This window comes from Equus przewalskii, unplaced genomic scaffold, assembly GCF_037783145.1.
Source record: "Equus przewalskii isolate Varuska unplaced genomic scaffold, EquPr2 ChrUn-13, whole genome shotgun sequence".
In the NCBI taxonomy this organism is placed as follows: domain Eukaryota; kingdom Metazoa; phylum Chordata; class Mammalia; order Perissodactyla; family Equidae; genus Equus; species Equus przewalskii.
In genome coordinates, this window is record NW_027228750.1 from 6618496 (window position 1) to 6645820 (window position 27325).

At 38.8% G+C, this 27325-nt stretch overlaps 1 protein-coding gene across 4 annotated transcripts in view; it reads left to right on the forward strand.

Annotated features, from left to right (window-relative positions):
• The first annotated feature begins 341 nt into the window (after positions 1–341).
• The window catches only part of LOC103543039 (monocarboxylate transporter 1-like), a 29040-nt gene continuing 2056 nt past the window's right edge, over positions 342–27325 (forward strand). The window contains exons 1-6 of one of the 4 annotated variants that reach the window (XM_070607933.1): positions 393–654; positions 20222–20482; positions 20957–20982; positions 21135–21269; positions 21541–21684; positions 24398–25264. In XM_070607933.1, coding sequence (XP_070464034.1) covers positions 21588–21684; positions 24398–25264 — 964 coding nt within the window. In that variant the 5' untranslated portion in view covers positions 393–654; positions 20222–20482; positions 20957–20982; positions 21135–21269; positions 21541–21587. Of the gene's footprint in view, positions 655–20221; positions 20483–20956; positions 20983–21134; positions 21270–21540; positions 21685–24397; positions 25265–27325 lie in introns of all 4 variants that reach the window. The other 3 variants (XM_070607931.1, XM_070607934.1, XM_070607932.1) reach the window with 3 other exon arrangements.

Genomic DNA, 27325 nt, shown 5'->3' on the forward strand with positions numbered 1-27325 from the left:
CCCTCTCGGTGTCATTCTCGCCACCCTCCGACCTGCTCTTCTTTCCCGATTTCTGTGTTTAATAATACGTACTATTCATCAAGGCCCACAAGCAAGTTCCCTAATTTATCAAAACCACCAAAAGCGCCTACGAGGACGGTTCCATCACTGTTGTCATTTCAGAGAACAGAAAACAGGCTCAGAGGGTTGGAACGACTTCCCTGAGGTCCACGTCCATGCAAACCCTGGCCAGTCGCTCCACTTCCAGTCACCTCCGGGCTCCTCCGCGCGCCCATCGCCTCCTACCCTTGAGTCAGGCCCCCGGGGACACGCCCCATCCTTCCCGGGCGGCTTTTCCCTTTTCTCCGCCAGAAACTGACACTGACGCCGACGTCGGTGCCCAGCACACGTGCAGGTCACCGCGAGGTTGCCGGGGAACACACGAAGGCGGCGCCCGCGGTCGTGAGGGGGCAGCTCGACTGCAGCGGGGCGGGCGGCCGGGAGCGCCGACTCCGCCCCCTGTGCGCATGCTCCGGCCGCGGGGGTATATATGAGCCCGCGGCGCCCCCCTCACAGGACACTGGAGAGCCCCGCAGCGGGCCGCGTGACGCAGAAGGCGCTCCGGCCGCGCCCCCGCCTCCCGCTCACGCTCGGCGCCGCGAGCCGCGCGTAACGGTTAGTTGGATGACGGCGGGCGGCGGCGCTCGGCGCGGACCCCGCGCTGCCCTCGCCGCCTCGGCTGGGTCGGAGGGAGCCGCGGAGAGCGAGACGTTGGTCTCCATGGGAGGGAGGCGGCCCGGCGGGGCATCGTGGCGGCCGGCAGCCGCGCAGCCGGGAGCGGCTCGGGCAGGAGGTTGCGGCAGGTGCCGGCCGCCGCTCGGGGAGAGGGACAAGGTCGTGCTGACCGGGGGAAATCGCTTCATCCCCGCCGGGGATGCTTTTGATCTGGAAGAATAACGACCTGGGCTGTAAAATCACGCGGGGCTGCTTACCCTCCTGCCTCCGGGCTCTCTTAGCCAGGTCGTGCCTCAGCGGACGGTGATTTCGGGCGGGAGGGTTTTGGGGTTTGATTTTTGGTTTTGTGGCGTGCCACCCGTAACCTTCTAATCTTTAAACTATTTCTTCTTCTTTCGTTAATTCATCCTAACCAACGGAATTCTCCCCAATTCTTGATCCTCCGTGGCTTTGCCCTCTCCGTAGAAATTCCCTTTTCTCCTCCTCAAATCCTGCCCGTCCCTGTCCTCCGTTGTGTTTTTTGTATTACGTGAACCTTTACTCTGGTTGTATTGTTTTTGCTTACTTTCTCTCTTCTGTGGTAAGTTTCGTTAAGGCATGGACTGTCTTTGTAGTTCCCATAACACATCGTTAAATGGAACACTGTGTCTTAAGCAACTTTTTGGGTGATTACCATGACCCGTGGAGTACTCTTTTCTTGTCGATCCGGTCACATCAGTTATATTACTTAAATTAGCCCCAAACCTTGTCCTGGGGAACGCACTCTAAGATGCGGGCCTTGGTCAGGTCAGTTGCAGTAACCCTTTAGAGGTGGGTGACCCTCGGTTTGGAATGCCGGCTCTGCAAATTAGAAATGCACCTGTACCTCCCTCTGCTGTGGTTGCACCATGCTGATATTTGTAGTTTGTCATGTAGAAAACGGATGCTATTGTTTTCTTAGGAAAGTGAATACGTTGTTGAAATTACTGTACAATAAAGGAGGTGATTTTTATCTTAATGACGATGTATTCTAGGACTTGTGTTGTCAGCATTTAAAAACTCTTAAATTTAACCTATAATTGTATTTTGAGGTAACAAAATTTCCTTTCTGATGCTTCTTTAGTCTCCCAAAATGCCCTCTAAAACAACTTTGCAAATAACCATTTATCTGTGCTTAGTGTAAGTAATGCTTATGCTAGACAAACAATAAATTTATTAGTCTTTTGTGGATTATCAGGTCCTTGACAATAATAAGTTTATTTCTTCTTTGAAGTAGTGGGCTCAGATGTAGCAGTAATAATGGTGTTCAGACTCATTCATGGAATATTAAACAATTATGTATACAGGAAAGAACTAGAAGGAGACAAAATTAAGGGTCTCAAATTTGAGATGACAGCTTTCAGAATGATAAGTAAAACTTTGAAATGTAGTCTTTAGTCATCAAAACCTATGATATATTTTTACATAAAACTATAAACTTTACAACTATTGAAAAGCTATGAGTTTAATTATAATGTTAAATATTTCTGAGTGGTCCAATTCATACTTTTTTTTCCATCAAGAAAAGGAAAAGCGACTTTTTCTACTGGCTTCCTCTTTGTGACTGATTTTCCCAACTTGGCCTCTAAGAACTGAGTGTGAAGTGGGTGCTAGCTGTGGTGTACTGGCATTTCTAGTCAAAAGGAGTAATGTAGATGACCATAACCCTAACTCAATATTATTTTAAAGAAGCCAGTATATTTTTGCTTCAAACTTGGGCATAACAATCAGTCATATATTAATAAAATAGTGTATTTAGGTTTTGATTTGGAGAGTCTTCTTTGGATGCTGTAGAAAATAATGTTTGTAGATTATATCCTAGCTTATAATCTGGAATTCTACCAAGCAAAACTTCTGTATAGTATAAAAGACTTTGAAGGACACAGTCACTAACTTCCTTTAGAAGTTAGTCCTTTCTTCACTATTGCTTCAGATTCTTATATCTTTTTGAAAATGTGAAAAAAAATGGATCTGCTTTTAAAAATCATGCCAAAATAAATTTCAAATAACAAAGACAGGAATTTGTTAGTTTGGCAGAATTGTGTTGAGTCCATGTCTGGGTTTTGAATTTTTTTATTCATAGTTTTTTTCTTTTGGATGCTCATATTTTATTCACCTTTTTCCCCCTGAATCTGTTTTAAGACACTTGAGTTTTAAATAGAATTTTGACACTGTGAAACAAAGTTTTTAGTAGAAGACAGTGTTACTATTAAGACTGATGAGACAGTTCTTGGTGACCAAATATTGTGACTTTTTAAAAACAAATTGTGGGAAATCATAACTGGCAACTAAACTCAAAGTTTAATCACATTCAGCATGTTTTATATTAGCTGTTCCAAGTGAAACTTAACGTAGCAAACGGCTCTCCTATGATTGAGTATGTATGTAAATTTAAGTGTAAATATTCTGAGATGAATTAACCTTTATTGTTTTTTGACTCAATTCAGAGGACAAACTTGTAAAATTCATGAACTGAGATGTTACAACTTCTATAATTCAAATGGAAATTTTAGAAAACTTTGACTTGGAAATATTTTTATTATCCTACCTTCAGCATAGGTAGGTGAAATACTCTGGGACAAGTAATTTTCACTTTCAAATGGTGGTATAGTCTAAGGAATTATTTTGCAAATCCTCAGTTTCCTGTGCACCCTGAATTTAAAGTGGTCTCTCCTGGGAAGAGAATGGATGCCTCAGGACTTCTTTACCAACTCATTTTACACAAATCCCCCCTCCTTCTTTACACAAGAAGGGCTGCCTCATTCATCCCAGTTCTTACTCTGGTGTTCTGCCCCGTTGTGTAAAAATTTTGGGGTAACAACCCAAACAAAGGGAAAAATCCAGAATGCATAGCCCCAAAGAGAGAAATTTTTAAGGGGTCAGGAGCATATTTCACCCAGACAACAAACTTCTGCCTTCTCTGATTTTCTTCTATCAATCTTAGAATTTGAGAGAGAGTAGGTTGTAAGGGGAATGCTTATATACTCACTGCTTTGAATTCAAATGAAGTCAGACCTTTTCGATAATGAGGACTGGCCAGTTAGGTTATTTAGTGGCCATTTTGTACAGACTGAATGAGCCAAGTGCCAAGGTTTTGACAATGATATATTTAAAACACATATAACACAATGTACAATATGCCAGAAATTACATATTGGTAGTTATTAAATTTATACATTTTAGTAGTCAGTATGTAAGGGGGTACACATTTTCCAAAGTCCTTTTTGGGACAAAACAGTTGAAGGCTTGGGAGTCACTTGTACATCCACCTAGTTCCCTTCAAAGTAAATCTAAGATACTAGGTGAAGAGAAAATAGAATGGGATAAGTTAGGACTTTATATCATCCAGCATTTTGCTTCATTTGTTTTTCTGCCTCACACCAGATGTGAAACTTACAGAAGACTATAGTTGTGAAAGAAAACTAATTTAGTAGCTCTGGCTAAAGAGACCCCAGGTGAAAGATAGTATGAGATGTGATACTATTTTACAGAACAAAAACAAATGAAACTAGGGACCAAGTTCCTGGATCAGAACCAGCCGATGCCAACAGAGACCTTTACCAAAGGTGAATTATATTTTGGGAGACCAGGGCCCAGTGGCACTGGGAAACTTTGAAGTGGCTCCCACACCGATCATATCTTCTCTGGGGGGGGGGGGGGGAAATTGACAGTATGTTTTGTATTCTTTCAGGGACTTTGACTTATCCTTGTCTGCTCCATCAAATGAAGGGGAATAGGTAGAAAATTATACTTCTAGAAATTTCATGCCATAATCTTACTCAGTCTGATGAATAGTCAAAATAATTTAGGGAAATCTCTGAAAGAGATGAATCTGTAATTGCTATCAGGCTCTTGAACAATGGTGACCTTCTGATTTGATTCCATCAATTTCTGGGCTAGAGCAGCTACTTGAAAAGTTCTAAATGTTAGGAGGAGGTGTCTGGTCCATTTGTCCCAATTGCTTTAGAGGACTTGAAGCAGTCTGATTGTGTCTGAGCTCCTGCAAAAACAGCGCCATCCCAGTGGAACTTGCTGGCCCTGGTTGTATCTTAGTCCTGTTTCTTTAGCCAGGAGGCCCTGGAGAAGTTTGGGGCAAGGCCAGAGACGCTCAAGGAACACTGTGGCAGAGGTCTCAAATCCTTCTGGAGGAACAGGAGCAATCTGAAAAGTTGCCCAGGCTTCTGCTTTTTGTGGTGGCATTGCCCATGTGTATGCATGTGTGTGTGTGTTTAAATGAGATTACAAAATAAAGTAACATTTCTTAGGTATCTCTGTACATGTGTACATATTATTGGGGATGATGGCTTCTGTAGGAGAATTTTTCCTATCTTGTATTTGTTTTTAATTGACAATCTAAAATGGATAAAACATTTTATGGATAATGTGGATGGCCATCCTTCTAAAAGGAAAGTACTATGTATTTATATTTGATTAACAGCAATGCAGATAGCAAATGGTATAGATTTAATTGTGTGGGCTAGTGAAGAATATGGAAACATATTTTATAAGTAAATAATGGGTTTACATAAATGTAGATCAGATGATTTTATCGCAGATTTTAAACACTGTAAAAACAAATTTTATATTAGTTTAAATAGAAAAAAGTATATAGTAGGTTAGGCATATTCATTATGACAGCAGTAATCTGGTTATAGCAAAATATCATCCATCTTATAAATTAATGTTGGTTTGCAGTGATTTTGTTTAGTGTGACTATATCTAATAGATACTTTTGTAAGTAGCATTGTAATTAAAATAATTCATCAAGCAAGTGGTCCGTGAGAATTTTTATCCCTCTTTTAAAAAGGATCTATACACTAAAGTACATGTGTTTCAGAACCAGACTCACTTGGATTTGGATATGGGCTCTGCCATTTACCAACTTTAGGTACCTCTTCGTCAGTAAAATGGGGCTTCATTTAATTTTACAATATAATTGCCTACTATCTGCCAGAACCTATTCTAGATAATGGAAATATATCATTGAACACAATAGATAGGGTCTCTGCTCAAGAGAGCATACACAGTTTAGTGGGAAAGACAGGCAAATAAATACTGCAATGCAGGTGTTATGATAGAGGTAAGACTAGGGTCCTATGTGTGCATGCCAAGCCCACCCCTGGCAGTTCAGGGAAGATGAGACCTGAAAGGCAAATAGCAGTCACGTGACAGGAGAACCAGTACTTGGCACAAGGAACAGAAATGTGCAAAAGGCAGGTGATGAGAGAGCCCGGCACTTTGAAGAACTTAAACTACTCCATTAAGGCCAGATCGTAGTATATGATGGAAGTCAGGAAGAAATAAAGTTGGAATGATAAGCAAGGGTGGATTAGAATAGGCTTTGAATGCTTTGTTAAGACATTCTTCTGAGGTTGGTATATCTGGAGCCATCGAAGAGTTTTAAGAAAAGGAGCAAAATGACCAGGCTTTACTTTGAGAAGATCACTTGGGCTGCAATGTGGAGAATGAAATGGGGAGACAGAAAGATAGGGAAACTTAGGAACCTATTGCATTAGCCCATGGGAGATGGTGACCTGATCTAAAGTATAGTGGCTGTGAGGGTGGAGAGGAGGATAAATTCAGGAGCTATTCAGATTGGTCAGATTATGGGGTATAGGGTAAATGAGAGAAGGGTGACTCCCAGGTTCTGGATTGGCTAGTAATTTGAGCTGGAAATGTGCAGTTGAGTCATCACATAGATGATAATGAAGTGGCTGGAGTAGATGAGCTCTGAGTCTGCAGAGTGTTTAGGATGGCATGTGTGTAGTGCATGTTTAAGGCCTTCCCAGCATCTGCTCTCCCTTCCGACTAGATCACCCTCCTCAAATATTTGTTGAGTGTATACTATTATATACCAAAGAGCCAGGTATATATCATGGTAAAAAGTGCTTGTTTTCATGCAGCTTATTTTTTGGTGTGGGCAGACTGACAATAAGAGGTAACAGTCTAGCAGTTAAGAGCACAAACTTGGGAGCCATTCTGATTAGATCTGAATCTCAGATCTGCCATCTTCTGAGCAAGTTACTTAACCTTTCTGTTCTTTGGTTTGCCAAACTCTAAACTGGGGACAGTAATAGAACTTAACTGCATAGGGTTGTTGAGAGCATTAAATTAGTTAATCAAGTAAAGTGCTTAATCTAGTGCCTGCTGCATAGAAAGCAGTATATGAGCATTTGCTGTTATTTGGTCTTGTAGATAGGTGCTTCAGAGAAAAATAAAGCAAAGTAAAGAGTAGGGAGTGGGAGGTTGATCTAGGATTGATCTAGGATGGTCCAGAAAAGCTTCCCTGTTATGGGAACATTTGAACAAAGACTGCATTGAAGTGATATCTGGGTTAACAAAATTCCAGGCAGGGATAACAGTAAATTCAGAAACTCTAAAGGGCAAGTGTGGTTGACATCCTTAAAGATAGTAAGAAGGCCAGTGTAGCTGGAGTAGTATGAACCAGGAGGGACAAAGGTGGGAAGTGAAGTAAGGATAAATTATGTAGGGCCTTAGTAGCATTTGAAAACTTAGGCTTTCCATTCTATTCATTCTGTCACTGGAGTCCAAGCTTCAGAAGTAGGTATGTGACTTAGATCCAGCCAGTCAAGGCTTACATAATGATTAGTCCTGATTGAACCATGTACTTACTCAAAGCTAGGTATGTTGCCAGAGTAAATATTCTGGGAATTCTGTTGCCTGGATAGAAGAAGATGGAATTGTGGTAAGAAGTGTGTAGGCTTGGAGTTCCTAGCAATCTTCTTGCCTCAATGAGTTGAGGACCTGCCTGAAAGAGGAACCAAAACAGAAGAAAGTAGAACCACAATAGGGAAATATCCCTGACCACATCATTTGGTCCTTGGATCAGGCTGTGCCTGAAGCCAGAACTCCCACCTTAGATTTCTTGGTTACATGAGCCAAAAGCATTTTCTTTCAGTTCAAGTCAGATTGAGTTATGTCTTTGGTCAGTTGCCAACCTAATTAATATAAAGTAGGCAGAAGAAATTCATTTTGAATCAAACTGAAAAAGACTGAGTGGCCCACGAGAAAGGAAGAAAATCCAGGGAGAAGTCAAAGAAAGAAAGCATTCAAGAATGCATTTTCAACAATTTGAGCAATGAATGTTAAGTCAAGGACACAAGAAGTTTGTCATACAAGGCTGGTGAAAGTATCCAGCACAAAACAGATAATTAAGAAATAGTATCTATAATGGTAGTAATATCTGTCATTATCTGCCATTAAATTATAAATTCCTGGGGCTGGCTCTGTGGCCGAGTGGTTAAGTTTGCACACCCCGCTGCAGCAGCCCAGGGTTTGGATCCTGGGTGCGGACATGGCACCACTCGTCAGGCTACGTTGAGGTGGCATCCCACATCCCACAACTAGAAGGACCTGCAACTAAGATATACAACTGTGTACAGGGGGGGTTTGGGGAGATAAAGCAGAAAAAAAAAAAGATTGGCATTAATTGTTAACCCAGGTGCCAATCCTTAAAAAAAAAAAAAAAAAAAAGATTGGCAACAGTTGTTAGCCCAGGTGCCAATCTTTAAAAAAAAAAAATTATAAATTCCTTGGGAGCAGGAACCATATTTTAATTTATATTGCCTTTAGTAAATTAAATAAAGTTGTCGCTCAAATATGAATTGAGTTCACTCTATCCTATGCCTTGCATTCTTAAGCTAGTAATTGGGGGATAAGCCTGGGACTAGAAGCAAAGGAAAGCTGACCTTAGCGCCTATCTTAAGCCAGGGTCCTGGAAGAGGCTAAAGTCATCCAGGTCCATAATGTTTCCTAGCTTCTGAGAGATGCAAATCTTTTTCTGGAAGAAAGTGCCCTCAGTTTAGGCCCTCAGGTTTCTCAGACATTAAGATCAGCCACCTGAGCTCATAAACATTACGAAAAGAACAACATGGAAAAATTGAGAAACGCATCATCATTAGGAGATTTCAGTGTACTTCTCTTCAATTATTGATAAATGAAGAAGAAAATATAAAACTGTTAAAGATTTAGCAGATTTGAATAAAACAAAAGTTTGAGTGCACAAATAATTCAAACCCAACAGCCAGAAAATGTACATTCTTTTCAAGCATACATGGAATATTTTAAAAAATTCATGCACCAGCCCATAAATGCCAGTCTCATAAAATATCAAAGAATCAAATTGTACTATACTATCTTTGTCATCTTACCACAGTGTTGTTAATTATGTCAATAAACTTAACAAAGGATTTCCTTTGGAGATTTAAAAACCTCTAAATAACTGGGTTAAAGAAGAAATCGTAATGGAAATATTTTAAACACTTGGAACAAACAATAGTGAAAATACTATATATAAAACTGTAGTATGCAGTAAAAGTGATACATAGAGGGAAATTTTTAGTCTTAAATGCTTGTATTAGAAAAGAAGTAGGGCTAAAAATTAACTAGCTAAGTATCCACCTGATGTTTGAAAAAGAACAGAATAAATTTTAAAAATGTAAGAATAAAAATGACTCTAAAGATAGTAGCAGAAATCAATGAAAAAGATCAATAAAACGGAGAGTGCTCTTTGGAGAAAACTGATAAAATAGATAAACTCCTGAGGTTAAGGTAGGGGGAAGAAGGCACAAGTATCAACAATAAAGGGGGCATAACTACAGACCCATAAAGAGATGAAAATATAAAAATTCTATGCCAGTAAATTTGAAAGCTTTGACAAAGTGGAAGAAGTTACAGACAAATACCCTACAAAGGCAGACTCACAATGCAATGGAAGGAATAAATAGACCTATAATTGCTAAGGAAATTGAAGTAGATGATTTTAAATCTCCCAGAAAGAAAATACAATGTTCAGATGGTTTTACAAGTAAATTCTACCAGACTTTCAAGGAACAGATAATTTCAGTCTTATATAATCTCTTCCTGAGGTGAGGAAAAAAGAGAACATCTCCTAACTCACTCTGTGACTCTAATATAACATTGATATTCAAATCAGAAAAGGACAGTATGAGAAGGGAAAATTATATTTCCAAATAATATATGGACACAGTTCAAAAAAATCCAAACAAAATATTAGCAAATTTAATTTAGAAATATGTTAAAAGGATAATATATGGTGACCAAGTTGGGCATGTCCTAAGAATGCAAGGGTGGTTTGCATAAAAATCTATAAATGCATAGAAGAGCAAATTAACATAATTGAAGATAGACAGGCTGAATGGCTCCAGACAGAGGAAGAAAGAGAACTAAGAATTAAAAAAAACGAGGAAAATCTCCGAGCGATAGTGGATTCAATGAGGAGTAAGAACTTAAGGATCATAGGAATTCCCGAGAACGTGGAAAAGGAAAATGGAGCAGAAAGTGTGCTTAACGAAATTATTGAAGAGAACTTCCCAAATCTAGGGATTGACAGAGAAATGTGTGTAGAGGAAGCTTTCAGATCTCCTAGATTTGTCAATGTAAAAAGACCTACTGCAAGGCACATAGTAGTAAAATTGGCAAGAAAGAAAGATAAAGAAAGAATACTCAGGGAAGTAAGAAAAAAGAAGAGAATAACCTATAAAGGAACCCCTATCAGACTGTCAGCGGATTTCTCTACAGAAACCTTACAAGCTAGGAGAGAATGGAGTGACATATTCAAAGCTTTAAAAGATAAAAATCTTCAGCCAAGAATACTCTATCCAGCAAGAATTTCCTTCAGATATGAGGGAGAAATTAAATCTTTTCCAGACAGACAAAAGTTAAGGGAATTTGTAACTAAAAGCCCTCCACTACAAGAAATCCTCAAGAAGGCTCTCATACCTGAAAAAAGAAAAAAGGGAGAAAGGGGTCACAATCCACAGACTAGGGAGACCGATGGATAGAACCAGCACAGGATAGCAAATATTCAACTATAGCATTAGGGGAAAGGTGAGGAAACTACCAAAGCAAGGACGATCTTATCACTCTAACTACAAATTCATAACACAAGTTGGAATAAGAAATGAAAATAATTATTTAGGAGGGGAAGAGCAAAGGGTCTAAATCAGTATTGACCAAGTAAGTAAGAGACCACCAGAGAATAGACTATATTATACACGAGATTCTAAATACAAACTTCAGGGTAGACACTAAAATAAAATACAGAACAGAGTCACAAATCATAAATAAGGAAAAATCTAAGAAACCCAGCATAAGAAATTGCAGTATTAAATGGGTAGGCAAAAGCACACAGGAAAAGAAACGCAGGAAAACAAGATAATGAGCAACAGATTAACAGCATTAAGTCCACATGCATCAACAATCACTCTCAATGTAAACGGATTGAACTCTCCAATAAAAAGACACAGAGTGGCAAAATGGATTAAAGAACAAGATCCAACAATTTGTTGCCTCCAAGAAACACACCTCAGCCCCAAGGACAAACACAGGCTCAGGGTGAAGGGGTGGAGGACAATACTTCAAGCTAATAGCAAGAAAAAAAAGGCAGGAGTTGCAATTCTTATATCAGACAAAGTGGATTTCAAAATAAGACAGGTAAAGAGAGACACAGAGGGACAATATATAATGATCAAAGGGACACTTCATCAAGAAGAACTAACGCTTATAAATATCTATGCACCCAACACAGGAGCACCAAGATTCATAAAGCAACTATTAACAGACCTAAAGGAAGATGTTAAAAACAACACAATAATAGTAGGGGACTTCAACACCCCACTCACATCAATGGACAGATCATCCAGACAGAAAATCAACAAGGAAATAGTGGAGCTGAATGAAAAACGAAAACAACTGAACTTAATAGACATATATAGATCACTCCACCCTGAAGGAGCTGAATACACATTCTTCTCAAGTGCACATGGAACATTCTCTAGGATAGACCATATGTTGGGAAACAAGACAAGCCTCTACAAATTTAAAAAAATTGAAATAATAACAAGCATCTTCTCAGATCTTAGTGCTATAAGGCTAGAAATTAATTACAAGAAAAAAGCTGAGAAAGGCACAAAGATGTGGAGACTAAACAACACACTACTGAACAAGCAATGGATCATTGAAGAAATTAAAGAAGAAATAAAAAAATACCTGGAAACAAATGAAAATGATAGCATGCCATACCAACTCATATGGGATACAGCAAAAGCTGTATTAAGAGGAAAATTCATCGCAATACAGGCACATCTTAACAAACAAGAAAAATCCCAAATAAGCAACCTTAAAGCACACCTAACTGAACTAGAGAAAAAAGAACAAATGAAGCCCAAAGTCAGCAGAAGGAGAGAAATAATAAAAATCAGAGCAGAAATAAATACTATTGAAACGAAAAAGGCAGTAGAAAGGATCAATGAGACAAAGAGCTGGTTTTTTGAGAAGACAAACCACTAGCCAGACTTACAAAGAAAAAAAGGGAGAAAGCTCAAATAAACAAAATCAGAAATGAGCGAGGAGAAATAACAACAGACTCTGCAGAAGTACAACAGATTATAAGAGAATACTACAAAAAACTATATGCCAACAGAATGGATAACCTAGAGGAAATGGATAAATTCTTGGACTCCTACAATCTCCCAAAGCTCACTCAAGAAGAGGCAGACAATTTGAACAGACCAATCACAAGGAAAGAGATTGAAACAGCAATCAAAAACATCCCAAAGAATAAACCCCAGGACCAGATGGCTTTCCTGAGGAATTCTACCAAACTTTCAGAGAGGATTTAATACCTATCCTTTTCAAGCTATTCCAAAAAATTAGGGAAGATGGAACACTTCCTAACGCATTCTATGAGGCCAACGTCATGCTGACACCAAAATCTGACAAGGACACCATGAAAAAAGAAAACTACAGGCCAATATCACTGATGAACATAGATGCAAAAATTCTAAACAAAATTTTGGCAAGCAGAATTCAAGAATTCATCAAAAGGATCATACATCATGATCAGGTGGGATTCATACCAGGGTCACAGGGATGGTTCAACATCCGCAATTCAATCAACGTGATACACCCCATCAACAAACTGAGGAATAAAAACCACATGATCATCTCAATAGATGCAGAGAAGGCATTTGACAAGATCCAACAGCCATTTATGATAAAAACTCTGAACAAAATGGGCGTAGAAGGAAACTACCTCAACATAATAAAGGCCATATATGACAAACCCATAGCCAACATCATACTCAATGGGCAAAAACTGAACGCCATCTCCCTGAAAACAGGAACGAGACAAGGATGCCCTCTATCACCACTCTTGTTTAACATAGTACTGGAGGTCCTGGCCAGAGCAATCAGGCAAGAAAAAGGAATAAAAGGAATCCAAATAGGGAGGGAAGAAGTGAAACTCTCGCTGTTTGCAGACGACATGATCTTATATATAGAAAACCCCAAAGAATCCATTGGAAAACTCTTAGAAGTAATCAACAACTACAGCAAAGTTGCAGGGTACAAAATCAATTTGCATAAATCAGTAGCATTTCTATACTCCAATAATGAACTAACAGAAAAAGAACTCAAGAACACAATACCATTCACAATCTCAACAAAAAGAATAAAATACTTTGGGGTAAATTTAACTGAGGAAGAGAAGGACCTATATAATGAAAATTACAAGGCCTTTCTGAGAGAATTGGTTGATGACATGAGGAGATGGAAAGGCAGTCCATGTACATGGATTGGAAGAATAAACATAGTTAAAATGTCCGTTCTACCTAAAGCAATCTACAGATTCAACGCAATCCCAATCAGAATCCCAATGACGTTCTTTACAGAATTAGAAAAAAGAATCCTAAAATTCATATGGGGCAACAAAAGACCCCGAATTTCTAAAGCAATCCTGAGAAAAAAGAACAAAACGGGAGGCATCACAATCCCTGACTTCAAAACATACTACAAAGCTACAGTAATCAAAACAACATGGTACTGGTACAAAAACAGGTGCACAGATCAATGGAACAGAATTGAAAGCCCAGAAATAAAACCACACATCTATGGACAGCTAGTCTTTGACAAAGGAGCTGAGAACATACAATGGAGAAAAGAAAGTCTTTTCAACAAATGGTGCTGGGAAAACTGGACAGCCACATGTAAAAGAATGAAAATTGACCATTCTTTTTCACCATTCACCGAAATAAACTCAAAATGGATCAAAGACCTAAAGGTGAGACCTGAAACCATAAGGCTTCTGGAAGAAGACGTAGGCAGTACACTCTTTGACATCAGTATTAACAGGATCTTTTCGGACACCATGCCTTCTCCGAGAAGGGAAACAATAGAAAGAATAAACAAATGGGACTTCATCAGACTAAAGAGCTTCTTCAAGGCAAATGAAAACAGGATTGAAACAAAAAAACAACCCACTAACTGGGAAAAAATATTTGCAAGTCATATATCTGACAAAGGCTTAATATCCATAATATATAAAGAACTCTCACAACTGAACAACAAAAAATCAAACAACCCCATCAAAAAATGGGCTGGAGACATGAACAGACATTTCTCCAAAGAAGATATACGGATGGCCGATAGGTACATGAAAAGATGCTCATCGTCGCTCATCATCAGGGAAATGCAAATCAAAACTACACTAAGATATCACCTTACACCCATTAGAATGACAAAAATATCTAAAACTAATAGTAACAAATGTTGGAGAGGTTGTGGAGAAAAAGGAACCCTCATACACTGCTGGTGGGAATGCAAACTGGTGCAGCCACTATGGAAAACAGTATGGAGATTCCTCAAAAAATTAAAAATAGAACTACCATACGATCCAGCCATCCCACTACTTGGTATTTATCCAAAGAGCTTGAAGTCAGCAATCCCAAAAGTCCTATGCACCCCAGTGTTCATTGCAGCATTATTTACAATAGCCAAGACATGGAAGCAACCTAAGCGCCCAGCAACAGACAAATGGATAAAGAAGATGTGGTACATATATACAATGGAATACTACTCAGCTGTAAAACAGAACAAAATCATTCCATTTGCAATAACATGGATGGACCTTGAGGGAATTATGTTAAGTGAAATAAGCCAGCTAGAGAAGGATAATCTGTGTATGACTCCACTCATATGAGGAATTTAAAAATGTGGACTAATAACAGTTTAGTGGATACCAGGGGAAAGGTGGGTTGGTGGGTGGGCACAAAGGGTGAAGTGGTGCACCTACAACACGAATGACTAACATTAATGTACAGCTGAAATTTCACAAGATTGTAACCTATCATTAACTCAATAAAAAAGATTTTAAAAATCTATAAATATTATTCACTACTTTTACAAATGAAAGAAAGCATTATTTAAAAAAATAAATAAATTCAACGGTCACTGAATTTAAAATAAATTCTAAATGAACTAGGAATAAAGCTTCCTAAATCTGATGGTGTTTCTAGCAAACTCTGGAGTAAATACTTTTCTTGATGATGAAACATATACATTACCTTTCAAATCATGAAACAGGAATGCCAACTGTTATGGGCTGAATTGTGTCACCTCAATATTCATATGTTGAAGTCCTAACCCCCAGTATCTCAGAATGTGACTATATTTGGAGATAGAGCCTTTAAAGAGTTATTTAAGTTAAAGAGGTTATATGGGTGGGCCCTAATCCAATATGACTAGTGTCCTTATAAGAAGAGGAGAGATACCAGACACTTGCACACACAGAAAGATGACCATGTGAACACATAGTGAGAAGACAGCCATCCACAAGCCAAGGAGAGAGGCCTCAGAAGAAAGAAAACCTGCTGACATCTTGATCTTGGACCTTTAGCCTCCAGAACTGTGAGAAAATAAATTTCTGTTGTTTAAGGCACTCAGACTATGGTATTTTGTTATGGCAGCCCTAGCAAACTAATATACCTACCATCACCACTTCCATCTAACATTGTACCAGAGGTTGAGCCCAGCAGAATAAGACAGGAAAAAAAGGTATAAGAATTGGAAAGGAGGAAACCAAACTATAATAATTCCTAGGTAATGTAATTGTCTATGCAGAAGACCTGAAAGAATATACTAATTAACTATTAAAAACAACGAGATGTTTGCAAATTTGCCAAATTAAAGATCAATGTACAAAAATCAATTGTGGTGGTACTTCTGGAATGGTGTGGTAAGGCCCTCAGAGAATCTCCTCCTTCATAAAAGCAACAAGAACATTGGCAAAAATTGTTAAAATCACCTTTTCAGAACTTAAAACTAACCAAAGGCTTGCAATAACTCAAAGAGAATATATTCAAGAAAACAGCTGAATATAAGTAAGAACAGCAAGATTTGTGATTTTATTGTGACCTCTTCCCATTCTTCTCTCCCCAACTCTGTAGTAGGATTAAAAACAAATAACTTCACAATCACAGTAGCCATGAAAACCAGCAGCCTAGTAGCCACTGGTGGGGGCAGAATGGATTTGGAACCCTTTGAAAAGCCCCATTCTTAGAGAACTGTCATTATTTAACTTGTCTGGCAGTTCCTTGGAAACCCCCACTCACAGGGCTTATCTTTATTTGATCTGATTCAGAGCTTGCTAGTGTGAACAGCCTTTTTCCCCAGGACGTTTGTTGAAAACATTGGAGGCAATTATTTAACATCTCAGCTGCCTGAGTTGGACAAACAACTTGGGTAAACAAAAAGCTGATCAAACAGTTGAAAAGCTGAGGAATGGGATGTGCATACAGGGCTTTGAAAAGCTCTGACATATTCCTGGGACTCTAGAAGGTCATGCATACGTTCAGGACTGTGCCCATGCTCAGGAAAGACCTGAGAAGGTCTGAATTTCATACCTCTGGCTGACCTTAAAGCCCTATACAAGTAGGAACTGAAAGCTAAGGCAGAGGTGTAAGCTGCCTGCTGGAGAGTTGAAACCATGCCCCAGTACACACATAATGCCCTTTAGCAATGCCTGGGAGATATACTGATTCAAGGCATTTAAAGAAGTCTTCATCAAATCATTGGCTGACCACTAAGCTAATCTAGCAGAGATTTCAGTGGCTATATACAACAAAAAATTACAAACTGCACTGAATTTGTTCAGGAAAGTTATTAAACAAATAACAGCATCAACACAGACCACAAACAGCAATAACAACTGACTCTGGGCAAAGAGGGAATCTGATTTCCACTGTTGCCACATTATTTAGAATATCCAGTTTTTAACAAAAACAAAAATATATGAAGCACACAAAGAAACAGGGAGTATGGTCTATACACAGGGAGAAAAGTCATTCAACTGAAACTGTCCTTAAGGAACCCCAGACGCCGGACTTACTAGACAAAGTTTTAAAATTAGCTAGTATAGGGGCCGGCCTGGTGGCACAGAGGTTAAGTTCTCACATTCTGCTTCAGTGGCCTGGGGTCCGCCAATCTGGATCCCGGGTGTGGGTGTGGCACCACTCATCAAGCCATGCTGTGGCAGGCATCCCACATATAAAGTAGAGGAAGATGGGCATGGATTTTAGCTCAGGGCCAGTCTCCCTCTGTGAAAAAAAAAGGAGGGGGATTGGCAGCAGATGTTAGCTCAGGGCCGATCTTCCTCAAAAAAAATAAATAAATAAAATTAGCTATTATAGATGTGTTCAAAGAATCAAAGAAAAACATGTCTAATGAACAAAAAGAAAGTATGGGAACAATGTCTCACCAAATAGAGAATATCAATAAAGAGTAATTATGAAAAAGAGCCAAATAGAAATTCTGGAGCTGAAAAGTACAATAACTAAAAAATTTATGAGAGGGGCTCAAAAGAAGACTTGAGCTGGCAGAAGAAAGATTTAGTGAACCTGAATATTGGTCAATTGAGGTTATCAAGTGAAGGAAAAGAAAGAAAAAAGAATGAAGAAAAATGAATAGAGTCTCAGGGACCTGTGGAACACCATCCAGTTTAGCAATATATGCATAATGGGAGCTCCAGAAGAATGGGAGAGAAAGGAGCAGAAAGAATATTTGAAAAAATAATGGCTGACAACTCTGCAAAGTTGATGAAAAACATTAATCTATACATCTAAGAAGTTCTACAAACTCCCCATTAGGATAGTTAAAAATCAAAAAGAGACATAACAAATGTTGGCAAGGATGTAGAAAAATTGGAACTCTCATACATTGCTAGTGGGACTAAAAATGATGGAGCCACTGTGGAAAACAGTTTGGCAGTTTCTCAAAATTTACGCAAAATTACCATATGACCTAGCGTTTCTACTCCCAAGTATATTCCCAAAAGAACTGAAAACTTACATCCACGCAAGAACCTGTACACAAATTTCAATAGTGGCTTTATTCACAATAGCCCTAAAGTGGAAAGAACCCAGATGTCCACCAATTGATAAATGGATAAACAAAATATGGTATCTCTATAAAATGAATATTATTCAGCAATAAAGAGGAATGAAGTGCTGATGCATGCTACAACATGGATGAACCCTGAAAACATAAGCGAAAGAAGTCAGACCAAAAGGCCACATGTTGTGTGATTCCACTTATAAGAAATGTCCAGTATAGGCAAATCCAGAGAAATAGGAAGTAAATAGGTGGTTGCCAGGGTCTGGGATGAGGGGGAAATGGAGTAACTGCTAATGGGTACAGAGTTTACTTTTGGGGTGATGCTCTGAAATTAGTGGTGATATTGTACAATTCTGTGAATGTACTAAAAAACACTGAGTTGTGCACTTTAAAAGGATGAATTGTATATGTGAATTATGTCTCAATAAAGCTGTTATTTAAACAAATCAATTGTGTCTCTATACACCAGCAGCTAACAAAAAATGACTTTTTAAAATTACCGTCTATAATAATAACAAAAACTACCTTAGAATAAATCTAACAAAAGTTGTTCAAACCCTGGGAATTTTATAACTTTATAAAGCTTTTAGAAACTTTACTTCTGTATAAATTTTATTTAAAAAACATAGTCTTTTAGGTGCTTAAGCAGACCTCTTCTTAAGAGTGTTTTTAAAAAAAAAAAAAAAATCACTACATCACTTTCTAAGTTATATTTGAAGTGTTTAGGTTGGTTAGAAGGTGAGCTATTTAAAAGTTGACTCCTATGGATAGGAAGCTAGGATTTGTATTAAAGACTCAGAAATATAATAGTCAAAAATGAGATTTTCATCCTTGACCTGTGCAATATTAATACTGTACTATACCATTCTAGGTGGTGTTAGGGTAGCCAGGAATGGGCAGAGTAACATATTGCAGGATTAATTTGGACATAAAATAGAAGTTGGTTTAAGTAAATCAAAGGAGAGCCTAATTTCTCTAGACTGTTAACCTGCCTTCAACCTCTCCCATCTGCTAGTAATTCATAATCACAGTTACATTTACTTTTCTAACTATGCTCTTCACTAGTGCTGGGTGATGTAAGAAGAAAAGGGGAGGGCCAGCCCTGATGGCCTAGTGGTTAAAGTTTGGCATGCTGTGCTTGGTGACCCGGGATTCAATTCCCAGGCATGGAACCACACCACTTGTCTGTCAGTAGCCATGCTGTGGCAGTGGCTCCCATAGAAGAACTAGAATGACTTACAACTAGAATATACAGCTATGTACTGGGGCTTTGGGAAGGGAAAAAAAAAGAGAGAGAGAGAGGAAGATTGTCAAAAAATGAAAAAAAGAAGAAGAAGAGAAGGGAGAATCTTTGAGTTAAAACCACCAGCTTCCGGGGCCAGCCCTGTGTCCTGGTGGTTAAGTTCGACGTGCTCTGCTTCAGCGGCCTGGGTTCGTGGGATCAGATCACAGGTATGGACCTACAGTACTCATCATCCATGCTGTCACCCACAACCCACATATAAAATAGAGGAAGATTGGCACAGATGTTAGCTCAGGGCTAATCTTCCTCAGCAAAAAAACCCCCCAAAAACTACCAGCTTCTGATAGTAGGCTTCATTTTGCAGATTTTAACTGTATTGATCGTCATCATTTAGGAATCTTTCTAGTCAGATAATAGAAAAAAATGCCTTAAATCTAAGCAGCTGGATGAAAGGCAAACTTTGATGATTTTCTAGACCATTAAATGAGAATCTTATGTTTGAGATGATCTTTTCTTTTGAAAATTGCCATATGTCTAGTGAGTAATGGATATTAATGTATCCTTCCTGACACTTTTAAGTCAGCCTATAAATTCTAGAGAATGTAAAAACTAGGTAAGTATTGGAGAATACATTTTGGGAAAGGAGGGAAATTATAAAGGAAATATTAAATTATGAACCTTTTATATATGTGTGTATTTGGGAGTTTTGCATGCAGGTAAGTCAGGAGTTATTTGGTTATCTTTGGTAACGTGGAAAATTACTGATATTAAAATAGGTATGCTTATAAATTTGAAGAAACTACATTTATTGAAAAGGATTTTGGTGTACGGTTCAAGTAGTGGTGAGTTTTTAACTTTAAGCCTATAAAAATTTTGGGCAATACTATGACTCTTAGAGTTTTTCCGGTGTGTTCATGGAGAACAAGTAACATTGAAAAGCATTTCAGCTATTTGTAACCTAAGTGTAAGGGATTTTATGGAAGTGCTTTGTTTTGACCTACTTGTTATGTACTATTTTAATTTCATATCCTTTAGATATTTGGATCTGAACTGCATTTTTGAATTCATCATTACTTACAATGTCACCATCAGATGGAAATCCAGTTGGATGCACTCCCCCAGATGGAGGCTGGGGATGGGCAGTGGTTGTTGGAGCTTTTTTTTCCATTGGCTTCTCTTGTGCGTTTGGCAAATCTATTTCTGTATTTTACAAAGAAATTGAAGGAATATTTAATGCCAGCACCAGCGAAGTGTCATGGATATCTTCCATCATGTTTGCTGTCATGTGTGGTGGAGGTAAGTACCCATGGAGGCCTACTCTTTTTAACTTCGAATAGGCAGACAAAAGCTCTGTATCAAGTACTTTTTGTTCTTGATGCCGTTATCAGTGAGATATTTGAAATGTTAGTTCTTGAAGCTTATGTGATTAGTCATATTTTTCATTCCCTTTAATAATAAAAGCTACATGGCAACTGTATGCTCTGTTAGGTGAGTTATAATATTATAAGACAGGTGTTGTTATAAAGAATAGATTTCTTTTAAAATGATTTTGTGTTAGTTGCTGGTGTATAGAGAGACAATTGATGTTTGTGTTTTAATCATATATCCTGTAACCTTGCTAAACCCTTGTTATTTCCAATCATTTATTGGTAGATTTTTTTCAAAATTTTTAGATAGATAAACATATCTTCTGCAAATACTGATAGTTTGGTTTCTTCCTTTCCTTATACTTTTTTTTCCCCGTCTTACTGCGCTGGCTTGGATCTCCAGTATAATGTTGAAGAAAAGTGGTGATGGTAGGCATTCTTGTTTTGTAGTTCTGTTTCGGTTTTGTTGTTTTCCGTGAGAAACAAAATACATTTTAGTTAGTTTGTAAATATGCTCTAAAGTCAGAAGTTTGTTCAGATGTGCTCATACATCTCATCATATTCATGTGTTTTTGCTCCAGATGACCAGCTAAAAGATTAAAACCAGAGCAAACTTGCTATATACGTTGATAATATCCTAGATACATGAAGAATCCTGTCAACACTTATAATCAGGGTATTTGCAGCCTATTCTGCCTTAAAAGAGATAGATTAAGGTATTTCATATTTTAGTTAAAATTAATGCAATATGTTCTACGTATATAGAAGATGTGCAATCAGTGCTATATTTTTTCCATTACACAAACCTGTGACTGTGAAATAAAGATAGGAAGCAATCTTCCTTATCACTGTCTTCTGTTATATCTGTTTATTTTGTGGGGTGAGGTATTTATGTCTCGTCATCCTTTCATGTCAGTAACGTCTTGTGCCCGTGTGGATATGAGGGATGGGCTTCTCTCTGTTACTAAGTTGTTTGCTCCCTCCTAGGTCCTATCAGCAGTATCCTGGTGAATAAATATGGCAGTCGTCCAGTCATGATTGTTGGCGGCTGCTTGTCAGGCTGTGGCTTGATTGCAGCTTCTTTCTGTAACACTGTGCAGGAACTTTACTTGTGTATTGGACTTGTTGGAGGTGAGTTGTTACTGATGTATTTTTGAGTACTAATTTTTCGGGGGACTATTTGTAGAATTCATCTGCCAATTCTTTTGAGAAATGAAAGTTCTTTGTTAGAAAAATTACTGGGTTGTGATTTTTAAGAGCTGTAGATATGTTAATAAGTACCAGAAAAGCAAGTCTTTAAAGAAAGTTGTGGCACTTAATGGGTGATTATTTTTTTATTGAGTGAATGCATTGAGAGTTTCTTTTCTTTTTTTTTCTCTTAAGAAAGATAGTGGTGATAGTTAAAGGGTGTGTGGCAAGTTGTTGAAAGGGTAGTCATCAGCTATGCCCACCCACTAGCCCTTCCACCCAAGAAGAAATTGGTTCCAATTGGAGTAAGAGAGAATGTCAAATACAAAGCAGGAATTTTCTGGTGGAGAAGCCAGATGCTTTTTTGAGGGATAAAAGGCACACATGAGAACCTCCCCTTTCTAACAGCTAAATTAAGAAAACGAAACTGGGGGCCAGCTCCATGGCTGAGTGGTTGGGTTCCTGCGCTCTGCTTCGACAGCCTAGGGTTTCACTGGTTTGAATCCTGGACACGGACATGGCACTGCTCGTCAAGCCATGCTGAGGCAGCTTCCCACATGCTACAACTAGAAGGACCCACAACTAAAACTACACAACTATGTACTGTGGGGCTTTGGGAAGAAAAAGGAAAAATAAAATCTTTAAAAAAAAAAGAAAATGAAACTGCTGAATTCAAGAATAAAGATCACCCATTGCTCTATAATTCAGAGAAAACCACCATTTTAATATTTTGATGCTGTATCCACTCATATATTTTTCTATGCACATACATATAATTTTTTAGAAAAAGGGATGAGATTGTGTATAATGTTTGTAACCAGTTTTTTTCGCTTAAGAGTATGTCATGTACATAGTTCCCCATGTCAGTAAACATACTTCAGCAGCTATTATTTTTCCATTGAGAATGGATATGCCATAGTTTAGTTCACCATTCTCTAATTGAAGGACATTTAGGTTTGTATTTTTCACTATTAATAAACAGTATTTGTATGATAGTACTTCTCTATACATCTTTGTGAAAATGATAATTTCCTTAGGATAAATGTATAGAAGTAGAATTACTGGTGGAAAATGTTTTTGATACGATTGGCCAAATACTCTGTTAGAAAGTTTATAATAATTTATAGTCCTACCTGCAGGATCTGAGATAATGCCAGTAATGGGTATTTTCTTCTTAGATCTATACTCTCACTATATTAATTAAAATTTTAAACATTTAAATATTTTATTCCATCTAGAATATTTGAATAACATGAATACTCAATGAGTATCATATAAAATGAATAACATAAGGAAGGAATAGAACTTTGTTTCTATATGGTTATTGAGTCTGTTCATTATTTCATTTATTAATTTGTTCCACTAATGTTTATTGAGTCCCTACTACATGCCAGGCACTGTTCCGAGCTCTGCAGGGCTAGAGTCAACATGATAGGCAAGAATCCTGCTCTTTAGTGGAAGGAAGCAGACAATAAATAGACCAATAAATAAATGAATAAACAAGAAAAATATGAGGTAGTCATAAGTCCTTTGCAAAGACTTAAAACAGAGTGTTTTGATAGAGAAGGATTGAATGGTCCCTAAAGGAAAGGCCTCTCAGAGGTGGTGGTGACTTTGAGTTGAGATCTGAATGATAACCAGGAGCCAGCTTTGTGAAAATCTAGAAGGACTGTTACGCTTAGCACATGTGAGAATAGACTGAGATGAGGCCAGAGAGGTAGGTAAGCACCAAATCATGGGGCATCCTAACCCAGAGTGCAGAGTTACGGATGGGCAGTCATTAGAGAGAGAGAATTAGGGGAGCATCTGATCTGGTTCACCTCGCAGGGGAGCAAGAATGGGAGACTATTTCGGAGGTTATTGGGATAATTACTTGTCCCAGACCCATTGATTGAAAGATCCATCTTTCTCTCTTAATTTAAATATATCTTTTGGTTCTATTTCTGGACTTTATGCCCACTTTCATTGATCAGTTTTTCTATTTTTTAATAAGTGCCACACTATTCTAATTACTGTAGCCATACAATATATTTATATATCTGTTAGGGTTGGTCCCACCTATTGTTTATGCTTTTCAAATATTTCTAGTGCACTTGTTCTCTGGGTGTATTTTAGAGTCATTTTACCTCGTTTGAAAAATAAAATACATTGACATTTTCATAGAAATTGCATTAAATTAATGGATTTACTGAGGTAGTGTTCGCGTCTTGACAAGGTTGTATTATACTGTTCCCAAAATATTTTCTCTCTCTCCCTCCCACTCCCTCTCTCTCCCTTTCTTTCTCTCTGCCTGTCCACCACCATCTTGCTTTCTGAATTTATAATAGTTATCCTCTCTCCTTTATGTTTTCAATTCTATGTTCATCAGGAAAGCTAAAATTATGAAATTAAAGGATTCTACATTTATTATTCTTTTTGTTGCTAAGGTAAAAAGAATTATTTTAATGTTATATTGTAAATCTAGTATTTGTTGCATCAAGAGACTTTATGTCTATATTTATTTGATAACAGTCCACTTAATGATCTACTAGTTATAATAGCCTGTCTCATAATGATGATTTTGACCTCTTTCCATTCAGTTTGTCTAGTTAATTAATAACAGATATATTTCAGACATTTATTACAGTATGTGATTATTTTTTCCTCTCCGCCCCAGGTCTTGGGCTTGCCTTCAACTTGAATCCGGCTTTGACCATGATTGGCAAGTATTTCTATAAGAGGCGACCCTTGGCAAATGGACTGGCCATGGCAGGCAGCCCTGTGCTCCTCTCTACCCTGGCCCCCCTCAATCAGGTTCTCTTTGGTATCTTTGGCTGGAGAGGAAGCTTCCTAATTCTTGGGGGGATTCTACTAAACTGCTGTGTGGCTGGAGCCCTGATGCGGCCAATAGGGCCCAAGCCAACCAATGCAAAGAAAGAGAGGTCTAAAGAATCCCTTCAGGAAGCCGGAAAACCTGATGCACAAAAAGGGGCAGGTGATGCAAATACAGAATTTAATGGCAGAAACGCCAAAGAAGAGAAACAATCAATTTTTCAAACAGCTAACAAATTTCTGGACTTATCCCTCTTCACACACAGAGGCTTTGTACTGTACCTCTCTGGGAATGTGGTAATGGCTTTTGGGCTGACTACACCTTTAGTCTTTCTTAGTAATTATGGCAAGAGTCAGCATTACTCTAGTGAGAAGTCCGCCTTCCTTCTTTCCATTCTGGCTTTTGTCGACATGGTAGCCAGACCTTCTATGGGACTTGTAGCCAACACAAAGTGGATAAGACCTCGAGTTCAGTATTTCTTTGCTGCTTCTATCGTTGCAAATGGAGTGTGTCATCTGCTAGCACCTTTGTCCTCCAGCTATATTGGGTTCTGTGTCTATGCGGGATTCCTTGGATTTGCATTTGGGTGGCTCAGCTCCGTATTGTTTGAAACACTGATGGACCTTGTTGGACCTCAGAGGTTCTCCAGCGCTGTGGGATTGGTGACCATTGTGGAATGCTGTCCTGTCCTGCTGGGGCCACCACTTTTAGGTACAGTATGTCTTCCTACTTCTGAGGTTCTGTTAGCATGAAACACGCATAGAAGATTGGGAAGGTGATAGAAGGCAGAGATCAGTGAGCCGCTTGATGGCGGAGAGCAAGTCTTTCTCATTTCTGTACCCTTAGTGCTGGCACAATGCTTGGCACAGCTTAATTGCTCAAATACTTATGGAATTGAATTAAAATGAAGCTGAAAGGAGAATCAAAAATTGTTACAAACTTAAGTATTTATTAAAATAATTTTTTCTGAGGCCGGCCCTGTGGACAAATGGTTAAGTTTGGGTGCTCTGCTTTGGCAGCCCAGGGTTTCGCTGGTTTGGATCCTGGGTGCAGACATGGCAGCGCTCATCAGGCCATGTTGAGGCAGCGTCCCACAGAGCACAACCAGAAGGACCCACAACTAGAACCTACAACTATGTACTGGGGGCTTTGGAAAGAAGAAGAAAAAAATAGAAGAAGATTGGCAACAGGTGTGTTAGCTCAGGTGCCAATCTTAAAAAAAATAATTTTTTCTGATCATAAAACTAACATGTTCATTGTAGAAAAATGTATAATATACACTCCACCTTTAAAATACTGTTGGTGATTTCCCTTTAATTGTGCAATTTATCTCAGTAGTAATATATAAAATACTAACAGTAGCTGCCAGGTGAGGGCTCAGGTGTACCAGGGACTGTCCTAGTCGTTTTACGCATCCTGCCATAGCTCCCGAGTCTGAGGGAGCACTGTTAGTGTCCCCGCTTTGTAAATGAAGAAGTAGAGCCTTCTAAAAGTGAAATAACTTGCCCAAGATCACACTGCTAGTAAGTGGCCATAAAACTTGGTGGATTATTCTCTAAGAATACCAGATTGTTTACTCTTTTAAATTATTATTAATACAAATTACGATAATCGTTTGGATTTCCTCTGGATATGACTCGTGCTTTTGAGATTGTGCATGATAAGGGAAGGAAGGATACAGAAAGAAGATCCACCACCGACTTTTCCACACTCCCCACCCTGTCTCCTCCCTCTTCCCAGTGAGGTTCCACTCCTGTCAGTTTTCACCTCCTAAACCTCTTGCTAATCTGCCCGTTTTCTCCGTCACAACAGCTCCTACCTCCTACCTGGGCTGCTGCTCACAGTAGCCTTCTGACTGGTTTACCCAGACCCACTCTCGCTCTCCTTCAGTCTCCTAGGACTCTCCAGTTCAGAACTCTTAGAATGTTTTTAGAACTCTCCAGTTGGTTCCATTGTTCTCAAGGTGAAGATCAGATTCCCTAATGTGGTCTCCAGGGCCCCGCGTGGCCTGGCCCACCTCTCTCCTGCCTCACTTCCCACCACTCGCCTTTTGCTCTCTCTGCTCCCACACCCGGCCCTTCTTCCTTCCCACTCACGCCCTGTGCTTCCTCCTACCACCTGCCTTTACAGTTGCTCTTCTCTGCCTGGATTCTTTCCCCACCCCCTTTCTCCTGGACAGCTGTCCTCCTGGAAGTCTCAGCTTAGTGTACACTTTAAGAGAAGCCTTCCTGACCCTCCCTGCTGCTCCCAACCCCCTGTTTTGTTTTCAGACCCTCCTTGTAGCCTTTGTCAGGGTTTGTGTAAGTATTTGATTAACATTTCTCTTCTCCACTGAACTGTGGCTGTTATCTCCTTTGCTTGCCCTTATCCTAGCAGAGCCAGTGATGGTGTTTGTAGGGCTCAATAAATATAGCTGAGTGACTGGTGCCCTGAGTTAGAAAACCATATGGAATCATGTTTGAATTGCTTATATTAAGCCCTTCATAGATGTAGAGTTTTCCAGAGTTTTTATTCCTTGAGATACCAATTTGATGAGATGCCAAAAAATTTTACTAAAACAAGGATTTCATGGCCAAAAAAGGTTTTTAAGTTAAATAAGTTTCTTTACTACCAGACTTCGTAAGGCCTTTAGTAGGGAATAACGTGCTATGCCATTTCCTAAATTTATTTGACATCGGAAACATTAGGGAGGAATCCTGTAGCACAGGCGTTACAGGTGCAGGCTTCGGAGTCAGACTTCCTGATTTAAAGCCAAGCTATTTCACTTACTAC